Below are 24,079 nucleotides of genomic sequence, written 5' to 3' on the forward strand. Positions count from 1 at the left end.
GGGAAGGCTGCCCTTTGCCTGGGGCCACCTGACATGACCTGTCCTAGACACTGCTCCAGAGCACAGCTCCACCCGGCGGTCAGAGCTTGCGCTACTGCCCGGGAGTGATGCCAAACCCAGCCCCTGCCCCCACCTGTACAGAAGGGACTTCTGGACAACCCCACATTCTGTGCAGGTGCTGATACCCCTTTTTCCTTGGGACCGGGGTGTGGCACACTCTGGGCCCCCTGAGGGCTGAGGGACCATTTAGAAGGAATACTCGGAGATAGATTTATTGATTTTACAGATTTTCTTGCTTTGGGTCTGCAAAGCTCATTGCCTGCCCCCCAACTGCGTGGGGTGTGAGGTGGTGCAGATCTGCGGGGTGGGGGCGGGCAGCACACTAGGTGGCAGAGGAGAGGGCGGGGGTTTGGAGGAGGTGGGTGACTGGGGCACGGGCCAACCTTCAACATGCTCAGAGCAGCCAATCCGAACACAGCCTGCAGCCCACAGCTGTGTGCATGCCAGCTGGGCCAGTACTCCCTGGGCCCGAGACTCCGGAGACAGTGCCCTTGGGTAGCCCCACCTTGGCCAGGGCACCCATGACCATGCTCAGGTCGCCCCGTTGCCCTGCCATCTGTCCCCAGTCCCCAGCTGCGAGGGGCTCTGACACTGCATGCCAGCCCTGCTCTCTGTCCACAGGATTCAGATCAGGAACATCCCCCTGCCCCCCACCCTGTCATGACAGGAGATGAGGGGGGCGCTTCGGAGGCTGTGGGGTGGGGCCTGGCTGGAGCCGGTGCTCAGCCGCTGTGGTAGATGCGCAGGCGCTGGGCGATCTCCTGGCGGCACAGCGGGCAGATGCGCAGGGGCTGGCAGCACTGCTGGCAGCAGCACACGTGGCCGCAGTTGAGGAAGATCATCTGGGCCTGCGGGGGTGGGGGGAGAGCAGCGCATCGGGACAGAGGGACTGACAGCGGGACTGACAGCGGGTCCCCCTGCCATCCCCCCAGGAGTTTCCCTGGAAAATGGGTCAGCACGCCATTGTAAGCCACTCCGTCAGCAATGACGGCCTTCACCAAGTTGGTGGCAAATGGAACGAGAAGATGGTGGGATTTTCCCACGAAGCCCTCCACATACATACATGGAGAGGGGGAACTGAAACCTTTGGCTAACAGTTTGGGACCCGTTTTGTAAAAGAATATTCCTCACTACCCAGCCCCTCTCTGCCTTCATTTCGCTAACCACCACCACCACCAAACTGCCCGGGGCGGATTCTGACTCACAGACTCTGTAGGGTCCTCATGGCTGTAAGTCTTTCCTGGAGCAGAGGAGCCTGACCGCCTCCCACAGAGGGACTGGTTGGTGGGTTTGAACCACCAACTTGTGGTCAGCAGTCCAAGGCGTTCCCTACAGCGCCACCAGGCAGCTCTGCTGTCTTAAACGGGAGTCTGAGGAGCTCACAGGCGCAGTTCTACCTGCCCTACAGGGGCCCTGAGTGGGCACCAACTCGATGGCAGTGAGTTTGGGAGTTAGTCTGTGCGTGCCCCACATCGTACTCCCCTGCCTCTGCCTGCCCTGGGCGTTCGTGTCCTCTGTGTCACAGGGATGTGGTATCTGTCTGTCTGTCTGTCCAGGAGGAGTTCGGCTTGCTTCGCCAGCCTGTGATGCCAGGACAGAGCTTTTTTGGCTCTTTGTGCATTTGCCCAGTCCCGATGCTCTTGGTTCCGAGAAGTGGGTCATGCAAACCAGCCCTGCCACAGCATCTCCTCTCCTCGTCTCTCCTGAGGAAACCAACGGCCCTCCCTCGGCTGTTTGCCACAATGCTGTCTGTGATGCACGGGGTCTGGAGGCTGCAGGAAGGGCTCACCTACAGTTTTGTGTACATTTATAACCAACTGGCTGCTCCACCTGGAGGCGTACCTTGGGCATGGCAGGTCTGGCACGAGTCCTGGGCACTTGATGGGGCCACCAAAGAGGAGTAGTGTCTACTCATGCTGCAGTTTCCACCACTAGCTACTAGCTGCAGAGCCGCCCGCCTCAATCTCACGGAGCACGGGGGATGGGTCCTTTACGCAGATCCCACGAGAGGCTGCACTGGGCTGAGGTGTCACATGGATGACTAGGGTAGGCCTGACTCCAGCCTGGGATTCCAATTCTCTCCTCTGCATGTGAGGAAGGAGGACCAAAGAAGAGTGGATGCCTCTGACCTTCGCTGAAAGAGACTGACTATACTATGAACCGCCAGAACACCAATCCTCTCCTCTGCATGTGAGGAAGGACGACCAAAGAAGAGTGGATGCCTCTGACCTTCGCTGAAAGAGACTGACTATACTATGAACCGCCAGAACAAACGATTCGGTCTTTGGACAAACCAGAATGGCCCCTAGAAGAGAGGATGGGGAGGTTTCATCTAATGCACTGTGGACATGTTGTCCGGCGGACCAGTCCCGAGGGAAGGACATCCTGCTTGGCAAGCGGAGGGTCGATGAAAGAGAAGAAGCCCCTCCAGGAGACGGAGGGGCTCAGTGGCTGCAACAAGCTCAGTCCTCACAACTGTGCGCCTGGTTTCATTCTGTTGTCCACACGGGGTCACTACGGGTCAGGGCCAGGTCGGCGTCCGCCCCCCTCACCCCACGCAGGATTGGGCCGAGGAGGGAAGGGAGGCTTTTTAACTTTGACCCCGGCTTTCCTGTTTGACTTTAACAATAGCATTCATGTTGTAGTCATTTCTCAAAGATGGTTAAACAAACCAAGCCTCTCCAGGGAAGCTGGGTTGCTGAGCATTTCATGACTGGGGAGCTGGCCTTGCTTATCTGTGGGCATTATCCCCTGTATGGCTTGCTTCCTCGCATTCCCCCAAATTGCTAATGAACAAGACAAACAGTGTTGGGGACCAGGTGGGGAGAGGCCTGAAATGGCGGGCTGGGGCTGGCCTGCTCACTGCCAGCGCTTACCTCCCGTTCCAGGCACACGACACATTCCGAGGTCTGCGCCTCCAGCTCTTCGGGAGGAGCCGATGGCCTCGCTGACTCAGGAGGCTCTGGGGGGGCGCTGGGGGACTCTGGGCCCTGGATGACCTCGTCCTTGGGTGGTTTCAGCAGATCTGCAAGGACCAAAGGGACAGGCTGACCAAGGGCATCCCCTAATTACTCCCACCTCTAAGGGTTCCTGTGGTCAGTAAGCTGGAAGGTGCCCTGGGTGCCGAGTTGTGGGCAGGGTTCTCTTTCCACACGCCCTCTATCCATTTGCTGAGGCGGTCCCGTCTGTGAAATGGGAGGATGGCCAGCTTTCTGATAACAGTGGAATGCAGACCACAGGGCTCCTATGAGTCGATTTGCCTGGAGGGAGGTGAGTTTGGGCTGCAAACCAGTTGGTGTGACCAGCACTTAGAACCGGGGGGCTGCCCCCCTGTAAACCAGCCTCAGCACTTTTCTCACGGCCATCGAGTCCATGCAGACTCGGATCGACCCTCTGGGACAGGGTGGAGCTGCCCATGGGTTTCTGAGCCTCGTCTTTGCCCAACGGAGTGGCTGGTGGTTTCAAACTGGTGCCCTTACAGGTACCAGCCCAACACATACACACCAGGCCACCAGGGTTCCTCTCCCATCACGTAGAGATGCAGGGCACCTGCCCTGGAGGAGGAGCCTCCAATGATGGCCCACCCTTTCCGAGCATGCCCTGGGAGCATGCAGAGGGGTCTCTTCATGAGGTGGCAGGCCTGGGGCGGGGGTTGGGAAGCTACGCCGCCCCCCCCCCCAGGGGCTAACAGGACCAGAAGGAGCAGGGAAAGCAAGTCCATGCCTCTGTCTCCTGCAGGGACACGCAGCCAGTCCTGAGCAGAACCAGCCCCAACAAAGCTGGTCTCTAGCTCACCGAAGGGGTGTCACCCACTGCCTACTTTATTAACTTGTTCTACGATCTGAATGTTATGAAGCTTTATTTCTAATTAACAGTAAGAATAGAAAAGCCCTAAATGATTTTGAAAAGTTGTGACCACCAGTAGATACCCCTCCACCCTGAGGCATCATTCAGAGGGGCTGGCTCTCCTGTACTGAGTGTCCCCTCTGCCCAGCTCTGGGGTGAGAGGATTTCAGTGCCTCTGGATGGGAGAGAAGGGATGCTTTCTCAGTCCGTCCTTGGGAGTCTGAGGGCCCCAGCTGGCCAGCCAGGACGCTCGCTCCTCACCACAGGACACTCTACCGTGGAGCAGCCGGACCTGCCTTTTCCACTTTGCAATGTATCGCAGGGAACGTGTTCCTGGACAGACCACAGACCTGGCCCACGTGTGTCCCAAGGTCCCCGGCTAGGGGGCTTCTGAGGCCCTCCACTGCTGCCTGACGTCTGTTTCGTCCCGTTCTGTGGCCTGTTTTTCCCATGTGTAAAATAACTCACTAATCCCTCCCCTGTTCCTTCAGGACTGGCAGGGCCAGAAGGGCCTTCAGGTCTGGTCCTGAAACGTAAGCAGATGTGGGCACAGCAGCATGCCTGCCTCCCTGCAAGGCTGGGCCCCAAGGGAGTTCTGGCGTGGGTACCTGGCTGGATCCTGGCAGTGTCCAGCAGCTCCTGGACTCTCCGTAGGATCTCGTGTTGCAGGCCAACTTCCGAGATGCCCACCTGTGGTCACCCCAAAAGGAGAGGTCACGGCCTTGCCCGAGGGCAAATCAGGCCACCGGACATGAGCCCAGGCGCCTGATTTCTCGGCTCTGGGACATTTGGCTGGAAGCCTAGAGGCCGGCCTTCTGGAGGCCAGCAGGGTCAGCACGAGGCAATGCCCAGGGAGGACTCAGAGGCCCACAAGGCAAGGGGCAGGAATAGCAGCTACTGTTTAGTGAGTGGCCCTGAGCGCTTCCTCAACATCAGGACACCATCACCGCTCACACTGTCCCTAGAGAAAGTGCCACCATCCCATGCCTCGCCACCAAAGTGCAGCTCTACCCATACCGCACGGGCCCTCCTCCAGAGCCCAGGCTTGAATCTCACACCCAATGCTTGGACGCGGCCTCTACTACACGTGGGGTGGCTGGGGGCTGGGCCTGACCTTCTCCAAGCGCTACAATTTGAAGCTCTGGACGACATGGGTGGGCAGTGGGGTCAGCAGGCCTCACCCTGGTCTTTTCAGTCAGTGGGTGCATGGGGCAGACCCACATGGTTGGGGGAGACAGGGGTGGCTGCTCTGGCCATCGGGAATTTGGGTAGCCCTGAACCATCAAGAACTGTGGGAGAAGCCAGGTGAGTCTGGTACCTTACTTGCCTTCCCCCACCACCCCCAGAGGCTGCTGCGTCTCACCTTGGCCAGGTCATGGGGGCTCATCCGGCTCAGCATGTGCAGGGAGATGCGGTGGCGTGCAAAGAGGGGGAGATAGTGCTCGGCGGACAGCTCCACCAGGAGGGCCACCAGCTGGCGCTCCATGCCTTCTTCCTGCCAGCAAGAGAGGCCAGTGAGCAGAAGGACAGAAACCCAGGGACCCATCGGGACACAAAGGGCTGGGAAGTGTGTGGCCCGGTTAGCAAACGTATTCCATTTCTGGATGAGCTGAACGTGCATCGAGGGAGGGCTGCTTAGATCACGGTGGTCCTGTGTGGCTGCCCGGAAGCTCCGTGGCAGGTGCACACACGGACCTGGAGGGCTGAGAGCCAGCTGCCAGCATTGTTCAGGGTGACTCCGCCAAGGTGCGCATGTGAGACAGAGGAGGGGTCGGGCTCGCCTCTGGGCCCTCTGTTCTGCGTCCGTCTGCACAGTGGCACCTGGCAGCCTGTCTGCCCTCCCCACAGGGAACAGGCTTTCTCGGCTCCCCCCAGAGCCCCAGGGACAGGAGTCCAAGCAAAGAGCACTGGGAAGATGCGCAGGCAGCCATGGCTGGTGGCATGGGACCTCTGAAGAAGGGGTCTTACTGAGTAGCAGCCGGGCCCACACCCCTTTGAGGAGACACCGCCCCAGGAGCCCTGCTCGGGGCAGACACCACCATCCTTACTTGCAGCTTCAAGGACAAGGGTTTCTGGTTCAAGAGTCGTTGATACTGAATCAGCCAGTAATTTTCCTGCTTGGTTTCACTTCTGGCTTCCAACTCCATCTGCAAGAAAGGTGCAGAGTACAACTCAGGGGTGTCCTGGGAGTGATGATGGAGGAGGCAGGGCGTCCTTGGAAGGTGGGGAGGCTTCGGGGGGGGGGGCGCGTGCCCTCTCACAGTTCACTGCTTGAAGTCCTGCAGCAGGAGCAGCAGGGAGCGGTCAGAGCTGGTCACTGTTGCACTGCTGTGCCCCAAGTCACATGCCTGGCAGCAGGGACAGGACCACGGCACCCTGGGCACCATAACTCTTAGAGCACGGGGAGGCAACATGCCACCGTCTCTGGCTCCAAGATGTGGACCCCTCTCCCCACAAAGAAGAAGCCTGGTGGTACCATGCCTTAAGCGCTGGCCAGCGGGAAAGGTGCGCCCAAACCGCCAGCCGCTCCGAGGGAGGAAACCGGTCACCGGCTCCCTGGAGGCCGCATGGGGCAGCTCTACTCTGTCCTCAGGGATGACTGGGTGGCAGTGGGGGCAGTGGGCATCCCATCAAGCTTAAGAGGGCGAGGAAACAGGGTTCTGTCAGCTCCTGGTAGGCGGCACTGTCCTCACACAGCGGGCACACCAGTCAGGCGCCTGTCATCATCACCCACCCCACCAATACCTGCCAGACGCTGCTTGGGATAAAGTGGGGACCGCAAGAAGATACTCCCACAGAGGACAGACACGTGCCAATGTGGGAGAAGGGGATCCAGGGTCCACTAAGAGGGAGGTCAGGACAAATGGTGGAGGCAGGGAGACTGGGAGGAGATCAAGAGTGAGAAGCTTCAGACAGTGGCTTCCCTGCAGTGATGGAGACCCACGCAGTCTGGACATGCAGACCCCCACGGACAAGCAGACCCGGGGCTTCAAGGAGGGGGTGGATGGGTGGGAAAGTCCAGAATCTTTCTATCCCATTTCCCACAATTCCTTCTGAAACCTGAATATTCTACATGTATAGTTAGTCACCTGTGTGCAAATGCACCTGTGAACGTGGGGGTGCACACCAGGTGATACATTATGAAAAGGTCCTAGACATACCCAAACACCCCACAGGGGTGATCACTGGGCCTGGGGGCAGGCCCCATGTCTCAGGGAACAGCCAGGTCACTGGCAACGGCATCGCTCACAGCGACAGCATCTGACATCCTACTTTGGGGAGTAGGGACGGGTCTTCAACGCTCTTAAGCAGACATCTAAGGTGCACCGAGGTGCCCTTTTCCGTCGGAATGACAAAAAGGGAAACCACATAGAGACAATTAGTCTAACGGACTAATGGACCACACAAATATTTACCCACAACTTTGAGACCAGAAGAACTAGATGGTGCCTGGCTACCACGGCAATCCAGAAGAAAGTCCGGGATAGACGGGAGGAAAATGGGAAACAGAACTCACAGTCCCACGAGAGACCAGGCTTCCTGGTCAGAGAAGAGGCTGGTGGGATCCCCAGACCTCACATCTGGGACTGAACTCACCCCCGTGGCTCAGTTTCCAGACAGATATGCAAAGGGAACAACAGCAGTAGTGAGGTACACACACCTTGGAATAATCAGCCATCAGGGAGCAAAAGAGCAGCCTTTCCCCTCGTCCCGAGGTCAGGAGAGGAGGGCAGAGACGAGAACCATGGGAGGATGATGGTGCATGGGAGGACTGTGACCAACACAGAGGTGTGGGATGGAAACTGGTTTGCTCTGCAAACTCCCACCCCATTCACAACAGTCTTTCTTAAAAGATAGTAATGGTGATGGAGCCTAACATTTTCTGAGTGCTCGCTGCCAGATCCGGTGCCGGGCAGTGGAGGGCACCGTCTCACTTAATTGACACAGCTCTGCAGGGGGGAAAGTCGGGCTCAGGATGATTAGTAACTTTTGACCAAAGACACAAGCTGCTCATTGTCAGGTTGGCATTCAGAGTCTATGCTCTGAACCCATCCCAGGTCTGCCTGGCAGCCACACCGTGGGCCTGGTGTGATGAGGGAGACAGGACTTCCACCCACACTTTCTGAATCCCTTTGGTCACCCTTTGGCGGCTCCTCATGGACCTGGCTAAGCTGACTCCCTTCTTCCTGCTGTGGCCTCCCTTCTCTGTGGGTGCCAGCAGCCCCACCTGGGGATGTGCTGTGCCCAGGGCAGTGGGCTGGACCCGTACATCTCCAGGGCACCTTTCACACAGGACCCCTTGTCGGGACACGGCAGGGAGTGAGGCTCCGGGAGAAGCCGAGTCTTGCCCTGCTCTCCACCCTGCATAGGTCAGGTCAGACGGGCCCAAGGGCATTTGGTTTGCTCAAGGATGACATGGAACGGCTTGTTTGTTCAGCCTGAGCAAATCCTTCTTCCCTTGGGTGCAAGCTGGGTCTGGAGGCAGATGGTGGGAGGAAAGGACCCTACCCTGATGGGAGTTCTGCCATCTTGACAATGGTCAGGCCATCTGGGTACAGGACACAGTCCAGCAACACCCATCAAGAACTCACCAAACACAGAGGAGCCGAGTGTGAACTTGCTCGCTCGCCCACCGACTACCCATCTGAGGGCACCTTCTAGCTCAATAACAGATGGACTCAGATGACACAGATATTACCACTGGACACCACACACCTTAAAAATCATGGACAGGAGACCAGCTGGTCACCAATCACCCTACAGAAAAGACAAACGGGCAAGGGGACCGAGACCAGCCTCTTGGAAGCGAAACGTCTAAAAGGGAACCGCTGAGCACTGTGAGCGAGTCTGGCCGACCCGCGGTGTTGATATTGGAGGGACTCAGAGTGCAGCGGAAGGAAACAGTGCCGGTCCCGTCTATGCTGGGGTGGCCACTGTGCTAATCATCTCTGAAAGGTCTCCTCTTTTTTACCGACCCTTTACCAAGCACGAGGTCTCTCCCACACTGATCCCTCCCAAAGGACACGAGACGGAGTCCCACCAGCCTCACTTCTAAGAGTGTTGGCTGTACTGCTTCCCCGGCGGCACATGTCTCTGTCCCGCAGTCCACGCATGTGCAATATGCTCTGCCAAAGCCACATCAAGTGCAGCGGTGCTTTGGTCCTCCTTCCCAGTAGGTCCCAGCCCACGGCAGTGCTTTCCAAAGTAGGCGCGACTGCCCCCTGGTGGACGAAGTGGAGCCGTCCAGGATTACAGAGGGATTGTGGGCTCTAGTCGAGGGTTTTCATTGCCAAGGGGGCACGGGGTAATTTTTTTTAATGAAAAGGGGGTGGTGGATCAGATAGGCTTGGGAAGCAGTGGCCTAAACTGGGCTCGGCAGACTGCGGCTCTCAATCCGCATGTGGCTCTCTCTGTGTGCACTTGTGGCCCTGAAGTAAACTGGAAACTTGTAAGGGATGGTGAAAACACATGCCGGTCTTTAAGCTGCTGTGAGGGGCGGGATTGGCTCTGCTGCCTCAAACGTTCACTAGAAGGGCTGCAGAATCCCATCCACCCAGGGGGCCCCTGCTGGAATGGCTTCCAGCCTTCCAGCGGCCCCGGGGCCGCCCCCATGATAGCGGACAGAAGGTGGGAGGACGCTGCGTGCAGTAGTTGTTGAGGAGGAGCGTGCACTGGCTCTGGGTACGTTCACTGACACCAAGCTGAGGGCGGCCTGCACTGCGGAAAACGAGCCCACACGCGACGGCCCGCACTCAGGGCAGCCACGTACCAGGATCTCCTGGAGCTCCGCCTCACGCTGCTGCTTCTCCTTGAGCAGCTGCTGGAGCAGGGAGCTGAGGACCCAGCGCTGCTCCGCGATCATCTCCTGCAACACAGAGCACACTGGGGGTCGCTGTGAGCCCGAGGCCTCCCAGGACCAGGGGCCTCCCTACGAGGTGGCAGAGTCAAGAAGGGCAGGCCGGGGTCCCCACTCATGGTGTCCCCAGGGGTTCTCCTCAAGTTAAGGCTCTGCCCCAGGTCTGGAGGCCGAGCGCGGGAGGCCTGGCCCCTGGCCCACCTTCTCCTAAGCCTGCTTGCATCTCCCTTCCCCGGGGGCTGCAGCCCAACACGGGCACCTAGTGAATGATGACAATGGAGGTGAGAAACATCAAACAAAAGAAATGACAAGACACCCCGTCTCACTGACCCCGGTCTCACTGACACACAGGACACAGGTGGGGTCCGTCCGTGTGCACCCCACATTAATGAGGGTGGCTCTAAGCAAATAAGGCACGTGCAAGCCAGAGCTAAGCTCTCTAGTCTCCTTGGGGGGCCTGGTCCACACACCACTTGCTCTTGAAGAGGGACCCCAGAGGCCTACAGGTTCTAAAGGGCAGGAAACAAGGGCACCACCTAGCAGAGCAGCTGCATCGTTTCTGAGTCACCCACCCCCAAGCCCTCCTCTCCGAAGAGCATTGAAGCATTCGCAAGGGGCGTCTCCATTTGCCTGCTCACCTCCTCCACCCTGGCAGCCTGATGGGACAGGCCGGGCCTGGGGGGGACTTCCAATTTATGGAAAGGGGGAATGGAGGCCCAGAGAAATGACTTGCCCAAGGTCACACAGCATGTCTCTGACAGGCAGGGCCAGGATGCCAGGCCCCTATGTTTCTACTGAGAAGCCCAGGAGACAACTTCAGACATCTCTACAGCCTAGACACAGGGGCAGAGACAGACGGAAGGCTCTGCTCAGAAGCCTGGCATGGAATACATGCCCCACACACCGCCTGACCCCCACTGGTTGAACTTGTGGGGAGACTGAGGTCCAGAGAAGGGGACAAAACCAGGGCCTAGATGCTCAGTCCAGAGCGTGTCTGCTGGTTCTGCTGCCTCCACCGGCCTGGAGCTCCCAAAGCAGCTGCTTGCAGGGACAGATGCAGGACCAGGGCTCTGTCTCCAGGCATCCTCAGAACTCCAGGAGAGCGCTTCCCAGAGGATGTCACCCAGGAGTGGGACCAGTGTCAGAAGCATAGCACAGCAACGACCCAGCCCCCAAACCAAGCAAATGCAGAGATGGAGACGTTGGCCAGGGTGCGCCTTGGCAATGAAACCCTCCTTCCTCTGACCCTCCTGCCTAGCAACAGGCTGCCCCAACCCCTGACTTGGGCCTGGGCTGGCCTCAGGCCCCACGCTGCTCCCTGGGCCACTGTGGTTGGGGGACTCCTCCTGAGCCACAGCTACAGAGACCTGCCCTGCCTTTTCTGGAGAAGCTGTCTGGGCAGCTGCTGGGGGCCCATTCCATCCAGTGAGGGGACAGGGAGGACCGGGGCATGCGGGGAGCCCTACATACCTGTAGTGCCTCTGTGTCCAGGGATCTCCTCTTTAACTCCAGCTGTGTCAGCTGCAATAACTCAGTCTCTATTAACTTAATCTAAACAGAAGATGAGACAGGGGGTGATTCACGTCAGCCATGGCTCGGTGGGTGCTGCTGCCCCGCGGGCGGCCTCGTGGGCTGGGGGGAGATATGGAATGCTGAGGACCTGCGTGCCTCAGGGCCTCACAGAGGGACTCTCAACCACGTGTTCATTCCTTGGGGCCTGGACCAGGCCCACCCAGGTCAACACCGTGGACCGAGAACTGAGCGCGGGACCCCTGCACCGGGGGCCCTCCTCTCAGGTCAGGGCAGAGGAGAGAACAGGCGTGCAATGATCAGGAGCCTCATGGAGGTTGAAAACCTGTGTCTCCTCCCTGTCTCACAGGGATGAGAGTGAGCAGAGAGTCCCGCGGGCTGGATCACAATGGCAGCTCACACTCACTGAGCACCACTGTGTACTCGGCCTGGTCTACGGATGTGATAGGAGACGAGGCACAGAGAGGGCAAGCTGCTTGCCCTAGCATGCTGAGCTGGGGCGTGAGCCGCACGGGGCCCTGAGAGGCAAGAACACCCACAGGGAGAAGGCCTGGGCTTCCTGCACCCTGAGGGTGTGGCTGGCTAGGGATCCTTTGACCCCTAGTGGTCAGCCACTGACTTACCCTGTCCTTATGTCCCTATGATACACCCCCAGCCCCTGGTCAGAGGAATGAGCTTCATGTCCGGCAATGGGGGATTGAAATTAAACAGGGAAATAAAAAAGATAAATTGGTTTAGGTTGAAAAAAGAACAGAAAAGAGATGTAAAAAAGCAAACAAAACCATGCAAAAATGTAAAATTCAAAGTGTGCTGAATATGATGTGATGAGCGTTCGTTCCCTCAGCCCAAAAGCTTACAAGATCCCGCCTCCCCAGGCCTGCCAAGCTGTCCCCCAGGGGACCTGCATCCCTGTGGACCCTGCCTCACCCTCCCCAGAGCCCAGTAAGAAAAGCCCGTTTGGCAGAAGTGGACAGGACACCAAGGGAGGAGCTGGTGGAGCCTGCCCAAAGCCTCCCTCAGGCCGGCAGAAGACCCTCAGCAGACACCTTGGCACCTCCTGGCCCACACAGGTGGGAGATCCCACCGTCCCAGAGACCCCCAGACCTGTCCCTCCTTCTGAACAGATGGGACCTTGGGGTCTGTGCCTGCTGCTTTCCGTCAGCGAGGGAGTGCAGCCTTGGAGGAGGGCCAGGCATGAAATCTGTGCCTCATGGGAAGCAGTAAGATAGGGTTACACTCACCCAGGGCCAAGGGCACTTAAGGTGCTGCTTCAGGGCCCCCTCCCTGGCATGGGTTCTGTGACGGCCCCCGTCTGACAGATGAGGGAAGTGAGGTTCTAAGAGAGAGTTCTTGCTGAGCCAGCAAGTGAAGGAGCCCCAAGATCAGACCTAGAATGTCCTTGATGGCCACCTGGTGAGGTCTGTCTGTACTTCTCTGGAAGCTGAGAAGACAGGTCTGCTGGGCAGGTGGCCCTGCTCCCGGCGCTCACCTGGTTCCTGATCTGCCGGTGCATCATGTCTTTCTTCACCTGGAGGGCCTCGAAGGCAGCCTTCTGCATGGCACTCTGCAATGGAGATTCCTGCCTGTCAGCAGAGGCCGCCCGGCCCAGGGCCCGCTCAGGGGCAGACCTCATGCTGCAGAAGTCTGCACTGTACGTCTTCTGCTCCTTTCAGAAAGGCTGAGAAGCCACTCTCAGCCGTTGAAAATGTGAAAAATAAGTTCTTAAGCACTCACTCAGTGCTCTTCCCGCCTCGCCCACTGAGCCTCCACGGAGAGGAGGGAGGGGAGAAGACTGGGACCGGTCTCTACAGCTCTGGAGACCCACAGGGTAGACACCCTCACCAGAAAGAGGGCGCTCTCTCCAGCGCCAGCCAACACTCAGGCCAACTGCTTAGGGAGAGGAGAGCAGAGAGGTGGCAGGGTGAGGGAGAGAGGCCGCTGGGAGTGGGAGGGGCGGGGTTGGCAATGGAGATGGAGAGCAGGTAGGCGGGGTGCAGAAAGGAGCTGGAACAGGACAATAAGGACAAAAGTCACCCAGACCCACTGCAGCAGAGAGCAGAATGGCCCCGGGTTTCTGCACTGGGAACCTGGAGCAGAAATCCTCCTGGTTCCCTTGGAGCCGTGGGTGGGTTCGAACGGCTGACTCTGTTAGGAGATCCAGAGAACAACGCCACCACAGCCCCTCCCCTATTTCCTCCAGCCTGGGCCTCCTGCGGAGCAGGGAACCTCACTGCTAACAGCTTCCGCCAAGTGCAGTGTGGCGATGGGCTTGCCGAGGCAGGGGTCCCACTGTCCTGTCCTGTGGGCGACCTCAGTGGCACCACCCCCTCATCTCCTGCCGCCTGAGGCCCTTACGGCAGAACCCGTTTCTTCCACAGGATGACGAGCAAATGTTTGTAGAGTGAGGAGCTCTTATCTGGAGCTCACCCAGAGGCCTCTCCTCACCCCCGCCCCCCTGTGGGTCTTACCTGCTTTCTAGGGAAGGGCCCCGTGGAGTGCCAGTGCTCCGCCTGGTTTCCCGTGGCCACTCCCCCAACCCCCATGCCCCTGGGCATAGGGCTCACCTCCTGCAGGATCTGGCTGACGGCTTTATTCTGATCCATCTGTTGCCATGACAGAATTTGCTGGAACCTCTCGTCCATCTCGGCCATGCTGCGAGAAAGAGAGCATATTCCATGATGTTCACTCTGTGCGCGTTTCCTGAACACCTACTGTGTGTCGGGCCCTTCGGAGAAGATCAAGATAAATGGCACTGAGGGAGCTTCTGCTGGGAAGCATGCCCACACAGGGGGGGTGTCCAGGCTCCATAACCCTGGAGGAGGGGGTAATCCGTTGTCTAGGAGCCTAGTGAGACTCCCCCATAGTCTCTTGTACGACCTTCCACTCGAGTTCATGCTAGCACAGCCCCTGCAGTAGATCTCCCACCTCTGCCCACCCAACTCTGTGGACAGAGGTCCTGACCTCCCAGGTGAGCAGCTCAGGCTGTGAGAGAGCCTGGGGACTGAGGCCTGCACCCCAGCTCGGCCGGGGTGCATCTGCCTCTCAGCTCCCCCAGAACAAGTCTAGTGAGTGTAGTGCAAGAATCACACCTGCATCTCACACACGTCCATCCATACACTGGCAGTCTTGGCTCTGAGCTTGTTTGCTTCAGACTGAGAGCTGCCATGGACTGAGTGTGACAAGCCAGGGAGCTTGCTCATTTACACTCTTCATCTCGGCCAGCCACCCTACAAGGCAGGGCCATGACTCCGCCCCACTGCTCCATGGGAAGGTCGAGGGACATATGTACACACTATGTTTCTTTTTTTTTTTTTACACACTATGTTTCTTTAACCAGATTCCGGACTCCTCAAACCTCAATGTTGGTCTGAGTGGTCAAAAACCAGAAAGCGGAAATGGACTTGAAGTCTTTCGTTCATCTCAAACAAAGAAAAGTCCCCAGATGTCAGAAGGAAAGTCCCCAGATGTCAGAGCTTGGTAGATGTGGGAGCTGAACCCAGGTCTGCCAAGCCCCGGGGCTTAAGCTCCTTCGCACACCAGGAAAGGAGGGGGAAATGCCCACGCCAGCAGGGATGGGGGAGGGCTGCGTCAGAGCCACCTGGATGGCAGGAACCCCAGAAGAGCCTGCACTGGGGCTCCCACACATCAGTGGAGGATTTTCTTGACAGGCTCTGCCAGGAGCTGGTGGCTCCCTCCACAGGCCAACCCATCGCACTGCCGTGAACTGGGGGTACAGCCGTTAGCATGAACGCTCCTACTTCCAAGCTGTGCTGAGCCCTTGCCCACTGACCCGGGTTCCATGGTCAAGGGCATGACTTGCTCTCTGTCTGGGTTCAAATCCTGACTCTGCTACTGACGACGTGTCTTTCCTTGGGTGTGTACACATTCTTCCTGGCTCTCTGGAGCTGCAACCCTCAACATGGTCCCGCAAAGACTCACCAAGCAAATGCAAGTGACCATGTGGCCTATGCCGCACCAGAAATGGCAGTGAGTGGGCTGTACTTCCGCCTAGCATCAGCAGGGGCTTGGCTAGAAACGCCATGGACATTAGTGACACCCGCCCCTGAAACACGGCTACCACAGGCAGCACAGAGCCTGGTGCCCGGCGCTTACCTCCAGCCAGCAACCTGAATGAGCCTGCAGAAGCCTTGCCGTACCTGGAACAGGCCTGCTGGACCAAGGTCTGCCGCTGAGACTCGTAGGCCACCTGGACGAGCCGGTTCTTGCAGCTCTCGGTCAGCATCTGCTGCATGGCAGCTGTGGGAACACCAGGGCAGGAACGGGTCTGAGGGAAGGGGTTCCCCCGGAGGGCCACCCTTTAAAAGTCAACCCTCTTTGTTCTGTTTCACCATCCAAGCAACGTATGCTGTTTAGGGTTTTACACTTTGACAGCCTTTCAAGCTAAGTGGCACCTACACGATCGTCTGCACTCTTGTCCCCGTGTTATCACCGGTGTCCATCCTTCCTGTCACAGCCCCATGCATACTTGCGAATTTTGGAACATGTAACGACAGCACACGAAAACTACCGTGGCCCATGTCCCGCACACGCTGGCCCGTCAGGAGGCACCTGTCTGAGGGGGCGCTCAGAGAGTCACAAGGCCTGGGCTACTTCAGCTGACTGGCACAGTTCTCTATGGGGGAGATTTGGACTCTTCGGGTGGCCCTTTCTGCCCTCCAGAAAGATCCTGCCGATTCCCGTGCAGCAGCACATAGACAGCTGGATGCCTGGCGTCTTCAACAATTCATTACTTCCCCTGGCTTTTGCTTACTTTTACTGACATGTTTACAGATGATAGGTAATCATGATCTTTCAAAAGGGCTGTTGGTGATGCGGCTCCCCCGGGGGTGAGGATGAGAGGGAGTACGGAGAGCACCCGGCTCACAGACAGCCTTGGCGAAGGGCCGCAGCGAAGCACTCTCACAGAGGCTCGGAGGATGTGCAGCGCCCAGAGAACCACTGCTCCCCTTCCCATCTTTCCCTCGCTTTGCTCCTCTCTGCAGCCTCCCTTGGTGTCTGGATCACCCTTTCTCAGGACCAGATGGGGGAGGCGTCCCTCTCCAGTGTGGACAGTGTGGAGTCACGAGGCAGCCTGGGGCAGAGGCTCACTGGGCCCTCGTTCTGACCCTGCTTCCCTCATCCCACTTGTACAAAAAGAGGAACCCAGCAGCACCCCCAGGGCCACACAGCCAGTGTCTGAGCTGGGATTCCAAGGGACTCCAGAGCACGTGCTACAGGACTGGGCTCCACTGCTCCTGTCTGAGTGACAGAGAGGGGCTGTCTAGCCCTGCCCAGGGACCACCACCCTGCCCTGTATGCGGACTCACAGGCAATCTCCCGTCGCCGCAGGTTCTCGGTCTCTTCCTGGGTAATGGACATCAACTGCTCCATCCTTATTCTAGAAAACATCCATCCAGTCCTTCAGCAGGTGGAACACTGCCAATCCCTCCTCCGGGAAGTCCTCCCTGATGTGCTAACTAGCGGAGCATGCTCTCTGAATGCTTCTGTTACCCTTCAGCCTGATTGTGAAGCTTAACTAAAGAGAAAAATGGGCCAAGAACAAACACCGGTCCTCTGATGCTTAAATACACGTGACAAGCAAGCACGCGGGGAGATGCTTCATTTCACTCACCACTGCAGACCTCTCCGAATGGTGGGGGAGAAAGCGGGGATGGGGATGGGGATGGGGATGAGGCTGGTGGGGAAACGGGCACTTTCAGACGCTGATGGGAGGGAGCCACGCAGTGTTGGGAAGGCAGCCTGGCAGGGCCCCATCAACACAGAAAATGCACAATGCGCCCTTCAAGCTTACACCCCGAAGCACCTCAGTGCGTGTTCCAGCCTAGGTTCCCAGACTTACTGGTTTTCTGCCCCCTTTGAGGGGAAAAGAGACAGGGTGGAGTCCTCGAGACCTTTATGAATAGTAAGGTGTCGGCACGACACACTCAATGAGAACAAACACCAACTGCATGCATGTTCAGGTAGCCCTCAACAACAAGCCACTCAACCACCACCTGGGGCTTGTTTGTTGTCGCTGTTACAACTTATTGTTAGGCATCTGAGGGCTCTCCAAACAGCCCCCCTGAAAGGCAATGGACATTTCCCAAGGGAACTGGGAGCCCCTCCAGGCAGTACATCCAATGTTGCGGGGTGTAAGCTGCTGAGCTATCGCTCTCAACCCAACCCCCAAACACAAATAAAGGCCGCCTTTATAAAGACACAGAACATAAGTGCCAGTAACTATGAAGACTTCCATGGGAACTTACAATGCCATTATCAGGGCAGAGCGCCAGTGGGGACCCCGTCCAAGCACGCGGCATGGCGAAGCCACTGCTTTTCAGCGCTGCTGCAGGGCTGCAGGCCCAGATCTAGCGCTGCTTCCTACGGGGCCACATGCCAGCCCACCATGGGCACGGGGTCTGGCTGTGCTGTCTGAGTGGTATCACCTGGCCCGACTCAGCCTGCCCTTGATCTCTGTTGGGTAACCCAGCTGAAAGGGGTGGGGTGATGATGTCACCTTCCAACTCTGTGGAAACCCAAGGCGGCGGGCCAGCAGACTGGGCTGGCACTGTTTTTTCCAATTCCATTAGCCAAACAAACAAACAAACCCAACTCACTAAGTCGACTAGTCGCATAGCGACCCTACAGCACAGAGTAGGACTGCCTGTGGGCTTCCAAGGCTGTCACTCTTTGCGGGAGTAGAAAGCCTATCTTTCTCCCTTGGAGTGGCTGGTGGTTTCAAACTGCTGACCACCAAGGCTCCCCAAATTCCAACAGTTGTATGCCCTAATGTAGTAAACTTGGAAAAGACAGAAAAACAAAACAAAACAAAGATCACCACCTATAATTCCCATCTCTCAAATGTTCCGTGTAACAGTCGGGGCAGCTAGCCCCTGTGCTTTCTCTGCAGACACACTGTCCTTGAAAACGTTCAAATTGCATGCTGTGTGAACTAGCTGCCAATAAAACTCGACAATTTTTTAAAAGTTAAAAAATTCAAACGCTGGCCTCACTGCTGTCCCCCAGCCCAGCATTCTCCCGTTTAGCAATGGGGTATACGCTCCCTAACGGAGCATTATTCACAGTCAATGACTGCATGTTATGCCTTTGTTCTCCGTCTCCCTGCCCCCACCCGGAAATTTGTATCTTTCTGCATTTTTCACACTAGAAAGCATGAGGCCCTTTCTATCATTCTGTTTATATCTCCGAGTTTTCCTTAGGAGTATACATGCGCTCGGAGAACTTGCAGACAGCAGCTCTTTTAAATTCGATGTTCCCCAGGGGGGTGGTCCTACAGCTCTCGGTGACATACACTCCGCCTCTCCCCAAAGCTGCTCGCCCCTGGGAGGACGAGGCAGTGCGGAAAGCACCAGACAGAGCACGTACCTCTCATTTTCCAGGGACTTCAAGATCTCCGAGCTCTTCTTTTGTCTGTGGAGAAACCCAGAAAAGGGCCGGCCGTCACCACCAGGCTGCAGGCGGCACCGAGGGGGCTGAGTGACGGGGCTGCTGTCAACTGCTTGTCCGGGCAGGGACACAAGCCCTCGTTTCCCCACACACTGCCCTAGTGTGCATCGTGACCCTCACACACACATGCCCGTGGTTCGACAGGTACGTACCCAGGAAGTCATAATCACCCCCATGATGTGATCTGATAAGATCAGCCTTCAGTCAGAAGGCAGTTGGGGTGGGATGCAGCCCTTACAGAGCTCGCAGCGTGCTCTGAGGTAAGGAGGGTCTCCTTGGGGTGTGGCCTGTATCACCTTCATCTTCAAACTCAAACTCCCTGCCCTGGAGCCAGTTGACTCGTTGCCATCCAAGGGTAGAACTAAAGAGTGTGAATCTTTAGGGGCACAGCGAGGCACATCTTTCTCCTATGGAGCACCTGGTGGATGTGAACTGCTGACCTTGTGGTTAAGGGCCCAGTGAGCAGTCCACCACACCAGCCGGGGATACAAGGAGATCGCAGTGACCTGATGACCACAACAGGAAAGTCCAGGAGCAAAGCGTGGACTTTGGACCCAGGGTCCCTGCACTGAGAATCTTTAGACACAGGGGAAGATTGGTGCTAAGCCAGATGAAGAGACGCTGGGCCCACAGATGTTGAAAGAAGTCAAGGCCCTTCACAGAGCCACAAGAAGGAGAAAGCCTTTTCCCTAGGGCGGGCTCCCTGCCGTTGGACGGCTAGCCTCCGGAGACAGGAGTGAGTGGCTTTCAGTCTGTTGAAGTCCCCACTGGAGATTTGTGCTTCAGCAGCAGTACACCCATGAAGCGGGGCAGCGCAAACAGCTTCATGCGGTGTTTATAAGTGCAAAGGCGAGGATGTGAAAAAATGCAGGGCGCACGGTAGCTCAACTAGAGTGCACTGGGGACAAGGCTAGGATGCCCACAGGTTTGACTGGCTGATCCAGGCCCTTTGTAAATGTCAGAACGGCCTTCCTCATGAGACTTTCTCAGGCTTCATGGGAGCTCCCTCCAATGCCCTTTCTTCCAAGCCCCATAAGGACCAGCTCTTTGCAACTCCTACCTTAGAAAGGGTTTGTTGGATGATTCTCACTACAGGGTGAATGACTGATTTCAGTCAGTGGGCTACTTGGGAATCTGGAACCAGAAATGATCTCAACTCTCTTGTGAAACTGACTCCTTTGACAGGGGAGAGACCCTGGGCGAGAGGGGACCCGTGCCTGAGCGCCACATCGCATCAGTGGGAATTCGCCGACAACAAGCCGCGGCGTGTAAACCCATCAGAGTATTTCCTCTTGCAGTTGGTGCACATCGGAGCACCAAGACTGGGTCTTGGGCGGGAGAGGAGAGACCGTGAGGGGGGAATGCTTTCTGGGTCTGGGCTCACACCTCTGATTCTCCTCCAAGAGTTTCTGGATCCGATGTGAGATGTTCTGCTCTGTCTGCTTCAGCTGCTCCCGTAGCCGCTGGCGTTCGGCGTCGACACAGCGCTGATGCTCACTCAGGCCATGGTCCAGCCGAGACTGCTCCTGCAGCAGGAGGGCACAGTCCTCTCAACATCCCGTGCAAACAGGGGAAGATGGGGGGGGGGCGGAGGCGGGACAGCCCTTCCTCTGTGGCCTTCAGCCAGCGCCTCTCTCTCTAGGTCTCAGATCCTCTATTGGCATGACCAGGAGGCTCAACAAGGTGACCTGTGAAGCCCCTCCCCGTTCCTGGAGGGGAGGAGTCAAGAGAGCTGGAACCACTTGCCTTCCCACATCCGAAGGTCCCCGGCTTTAGAAAGCCGCTGGCAGGGACACAGACAAACCTTCCTGACGGTCTGAAGGATCTCGTCTTTCTGACTGTTGCTCTGCTGAAGGAGCTGGGCGTGCTCCCGCTGCCCCAGTTCCAGGCGTCGTTCAAACTCCAGCTTCTCCAGCATCTTCTGTTCCTGCAAGAATGCCGGGAAATCCTCGGTGACTGGGGCACAGGCGCGAGACGAACCCTGGATCTCTGGGTGCTGGCCCAATGGGAGCAGGGTGAAGGCACCCTCAGTTTCCTGCGGTGCAGATCGTAGGTCTTACTGCTGCTCCCCCAACCCCCACCCTCCCCCAGGCCCCGTGTACAGACGGCCTGGCTGTTCACTGGCAGAGGCTAATGGTTTCGAGCCTCCAGAGGTGGGGCTCAACTCCCCTGCACTCTGTCTCCTCAGGTGTCTCCCCCAAGGCTGTGTGAGGAGCATTGCATTCATCGCTGCTTAGAGGCAAGGGGAAGCGGTTTCCTCGTATCACTGATAAGGGTCAAAGGAAGGGAGCGAGAAGAAAATGCACTTTCTTACCTTCCTCTTCTCGTAGTCCGAGAACCTGTTCTGGAGGGAAAGGCCGCGGTCAGGAGAAAGCAGCAGCAGAGGCTTTGTGCCGACATCACCGGGCAGCCTGAGACTACACAGACCCCAGCCCACCCACCGCAGCCCTATGGCATCAGAAGGGGGGTGAGGGGAACAGCACTGCTGTGTTAATTGGCAGTTCTCGAGGGAGGGATGGGGTCTTTCCATGCTTGCTGACTTCCCCCAAGCCCCAGATGGTTTTCAATTTTGAGGAGCATCTGCTGATGCATCTTTTGCCTACTCCCGCCCTCCGCTCCCCCCACGAGGATGGCTTTACGTCTTATTCGTTTGCAAGAGTTCTTTCTATGTTCTGCCTGTTAATCCTTCATTGGCTATGTCTGTGGAAGACACTTTTGAGACTATCATGTCTGTGGCTTGCAGTCTCCTCCTCCTGCACCCCCACCGAAGTACCAGAGGAAGGGTAAGACGACAGGATGCTGCAGGGCGCAGCGGCCGGCCGGCTAGCGCACGCAACAGGAGACGGCTAAAGAGAGCCGGAAACAAACAAAGACAGAAAAGCACCACCAGATTTTGCCCCCTCCCCACCCCTCCTGGATTTGGCTTGCTACCACGGCACAGAGGACGGAGGGGGGCAGAGCTGTCCCCAGTGGGTGCTCACAATCCCTGGGGACGCAGAGGGCAGGAGGCCTGAGGCAGGAATGTGACCGTGAGAAAAGGCAACAGCTGGTGCCCATTCTAATCAGAACAGAACACTGTGGAGCGATTCCCCTTATGAGCACAGATACAAACATTCTCAACTAAACCCTGGCCAAGAGAATCCAAGCAAATACAAATAGATACATTTTCTTGATCAGGTGAGATTCATTGCAGATATGCAAGGAGGGCACCACAATAGAAAAACCATCAATCTACTCTACCATATAAATCAAGCACACGATCGTATCAATGAGACAGAGAAGGCTTTTAGCAAGCTTCAACACTCAGTTCTGATTAACATTTTAAAAAACTCTCAGCAAAATAGGAGAAGAGAAATCCCTCAATGCAGTAAAAGTCAGCGATGCCAAACCAGCGGCAACATCTGGCTGAGTGGGTGTCGGGCAGGGAGTTAGATGAAATGGCTCTTTGAGCCAGTCTGCAGCACCCACCAAGCAAGCCCTCCCTGCAGGCATGTGCCCCCGGAGGCGCACTCTGCTGTGTGGAAAAGGAGCCCTCTGAGAGGCAGGAGGAGAGGTCTCATTGTGAGCGAGACCAGAAGTGGAGCCCGCCCTCCGGACCCGAGGTCCAGCTGCAGCGATGCCGTCAGAGGAGTAGCAGCGGGAGCCAGAGCACAGACCAAGGCGATGGGCTCCCTAGCCCACGGGGCAGTGAGGATGCCTGCTCTTGTGCAGGAAGGAGGCTGGCTCGTGGAGCCTCTGCCACTTAATTCACAGAGCCGGGATTGCTGACTCAGGGAGCTTGAGCTGATGCCTCCAAGTTGAAGCTCATGGCTGAGTGATATGGGTCATCTGGGCATTTTTAGAACACCTGAAACTTTGTAACATGTCCTGGTAAACAACTCCCCTGAGAGCATTTCTCACTGCCAATACAAGTTATCAATTTCCTTAATAAGCCCTTTAATCATGAAATTTGTCTGTGAGTTTCTGTGTAGCCATTGCAATGGCTATCAGAAACTACAGGCGTAAAATGGAGAACAGTAATTAAATCAGGGAAATGGGGAGAAGCGGAAAGCACTCCCCCTTTCGAATGGGAACCAGACAAGGCTGCCCTCTATTACCAGTCCTATTCCATATTGGGCTGGGATTCTTAGCTAGAGCTATTAGATAACAAAAAGAAATTAAAACTCAGCAAAGAAGAAATAAAATTCTCTCCATTTCCAGATGATATGATTCTACGCACAGAAAACCTCACAGACTCTATACAGTGGTTCTCAACCTTCCTAATGCCATGGCCCTTTAATACAGTTCCTCATGTTGTGGTGACACCCGCCCCCCAACCATAAAATTAGTTTGTTGCTACTTCGTAACTAAAATTTGGTTCCGGTTATGAATCAGGCGACCCCTGTGAAAGGGTCGGGTGATCCCCAAAGGGATTGCCACCCACAGGTTGAGAACTGCTGCTCTATAAGAAAACTGTTGGAAGTAATTGGGAGGTTAAGTAACGTAGCCAATGTATAAGAGCGACATATATAAACCGACTGGATTCTGGTATACAAATGTAGAGTGCTCTGAAAAGGAAATGAAGAAAATAATGCCATTTACAATAGCTAGAGAAACAAAAGATTTAAGCAAAGAAAACCACAAAACGCTACTCAAGAAACTAATAGAAACCTACATAAGTAGAAGAACATTCCATGATCATGGATAGGAAGACTTAACATTGTAAATACGTGCCCACCTGCCAAAAACAAACAAAATAAAACTCCTTGCCATCAAGTCAATTCTGACTACAGGACAGGGTAGAACTGCCCCTGGCGGGGCGGGGGTTTGAGACTGTAACTCTTTACAGGAGTAGAGCCTGGTCTTTCCCCTGATGAATGGCTGGTGGTTTCAAACTGCTGACCTTATGTTTAGCAGCCCAATATGCAAGCCACTACGCCACCAGGGCTCCTCCTACTACACAAAGTACTCTACAGACACAATGCAATTCTAATCTGGCTCTCAGCAGCATTCTTTAAAGAAATGTAGAAACGAATCACCAGTTTTATATAGAGAGGAAAGAGATCCCAAACAATGAGATATGTAGACCAATGGAACCGAATATAGAATCCAGAAATAAACCCATCTACCTACAGATAACTGAGTTTTCGTACAGAACCAAAATACATTAAACAGGCTAGAGACGGTCTCATCAACGAATGATTGCTGGCAAATTTGGATATCCATCTGCAGAAGCATGAAGCAGGACACACACACTCCGTTGTAAACACAGACATGAACTCAAGATAGAACGGAGAGTAAAGTTCATCAATGGAAAAATAGGGACCAGCTTCAGGGCCC

General features: G+C 56.3%; 1 protein-coding gene across 2 annotated transcripts in view; it reads right to left on the reverse strand.

Annotated features, from left to right (window-relative positions):
• Positions 1 to 256: 256 nt before the first annotated feature.
• The window catches only part of LRSAM1 (leucine rich repeat and sterile alpha motif containing 1), a 39,985-nt gene continuing 16,162 nt past the window's right edge, over positions 257 to 24,079 (reverse strand). Inside the window, exons 11-25 of one of the 2 annotated variants that reach the window (XM_075560760.1) lie at positions 21,075 to 21,104; positions 20,565 to 20,687; positions 20,147 to 20,286; positions 18,680 to 18,724; positions 16,621 to 16,691; positions 15,451 to 15,550; positions 13,858 to 13,945; positions 12,783 to 12,857; positions 11,234 to 11,314; positions 9,677 to 9,772; positions 5,955 to 6,053; positions 5,270 to 5,401; positions 4,515 to 4,596; positions 2,937 to 3,085; positions 257 to 908 (exon numbers count right to left, since the gene is read on the reverse strand). In XM_075560760.1, the coding sequence (XP_075416875.1) occupies positions 783 to 908; positions 2,937 to 3,085; positions 4,515 to 4,596; positions 5,270 to 5,401; positions 5,955 to 6,053; positions 9,677 to 9,772; positions 11,234 to 11,314; positions 12,783 to 12,857; positions 13,858 to 13,945; positions 15,451 to 15,550; positions 16,621 to 16,691; positions 18,680 to 18,724; positions 20,147 to 20,286; positions 20,565 to 20,687; positions 21,075 to 21,104 (1,437 nt within the window). In that variant the 3' untranslated portion in view covers positions 257 to 782. Of the gene's footprint in view, positions 909 to 2,936; positions 3,086 to 4,514; positions 4,597 to 5,269; positions 5,402 to 5,954; positions 6,054 to 9,676; positions 9,773 to 11,233; positions 11,315 to 12,782; positions 12,858 to 13,857; positions 13,946 to 15,450; positions 15,551 to 16,620; positions 16,692 to 18,679; positions 18,725 to 20,146; positions 20,287 to 20,564; positions 20,688 to 21,074; positions 21,105 to 24,079 lie in introns of those variants that run through there. The other variant, XM_075560761.1, reaches the window with a different exon arrangement.

This window comes from Tenrec ecaudatus, chromosome 10 (assembly GCF_050624435.1).
Source record: "Tenrec ecaudatus isolate mTenEca1 chromosome 10, mTenEca1.hap1, whole genome shotgun sequence".
NCBI classification, from domain to species: Eukaryota; Metazoa; Chordata; class Mammalia; order Afrosoricida; family Tenrecidae; genus Tenrec; species Tenrec ecaudatus.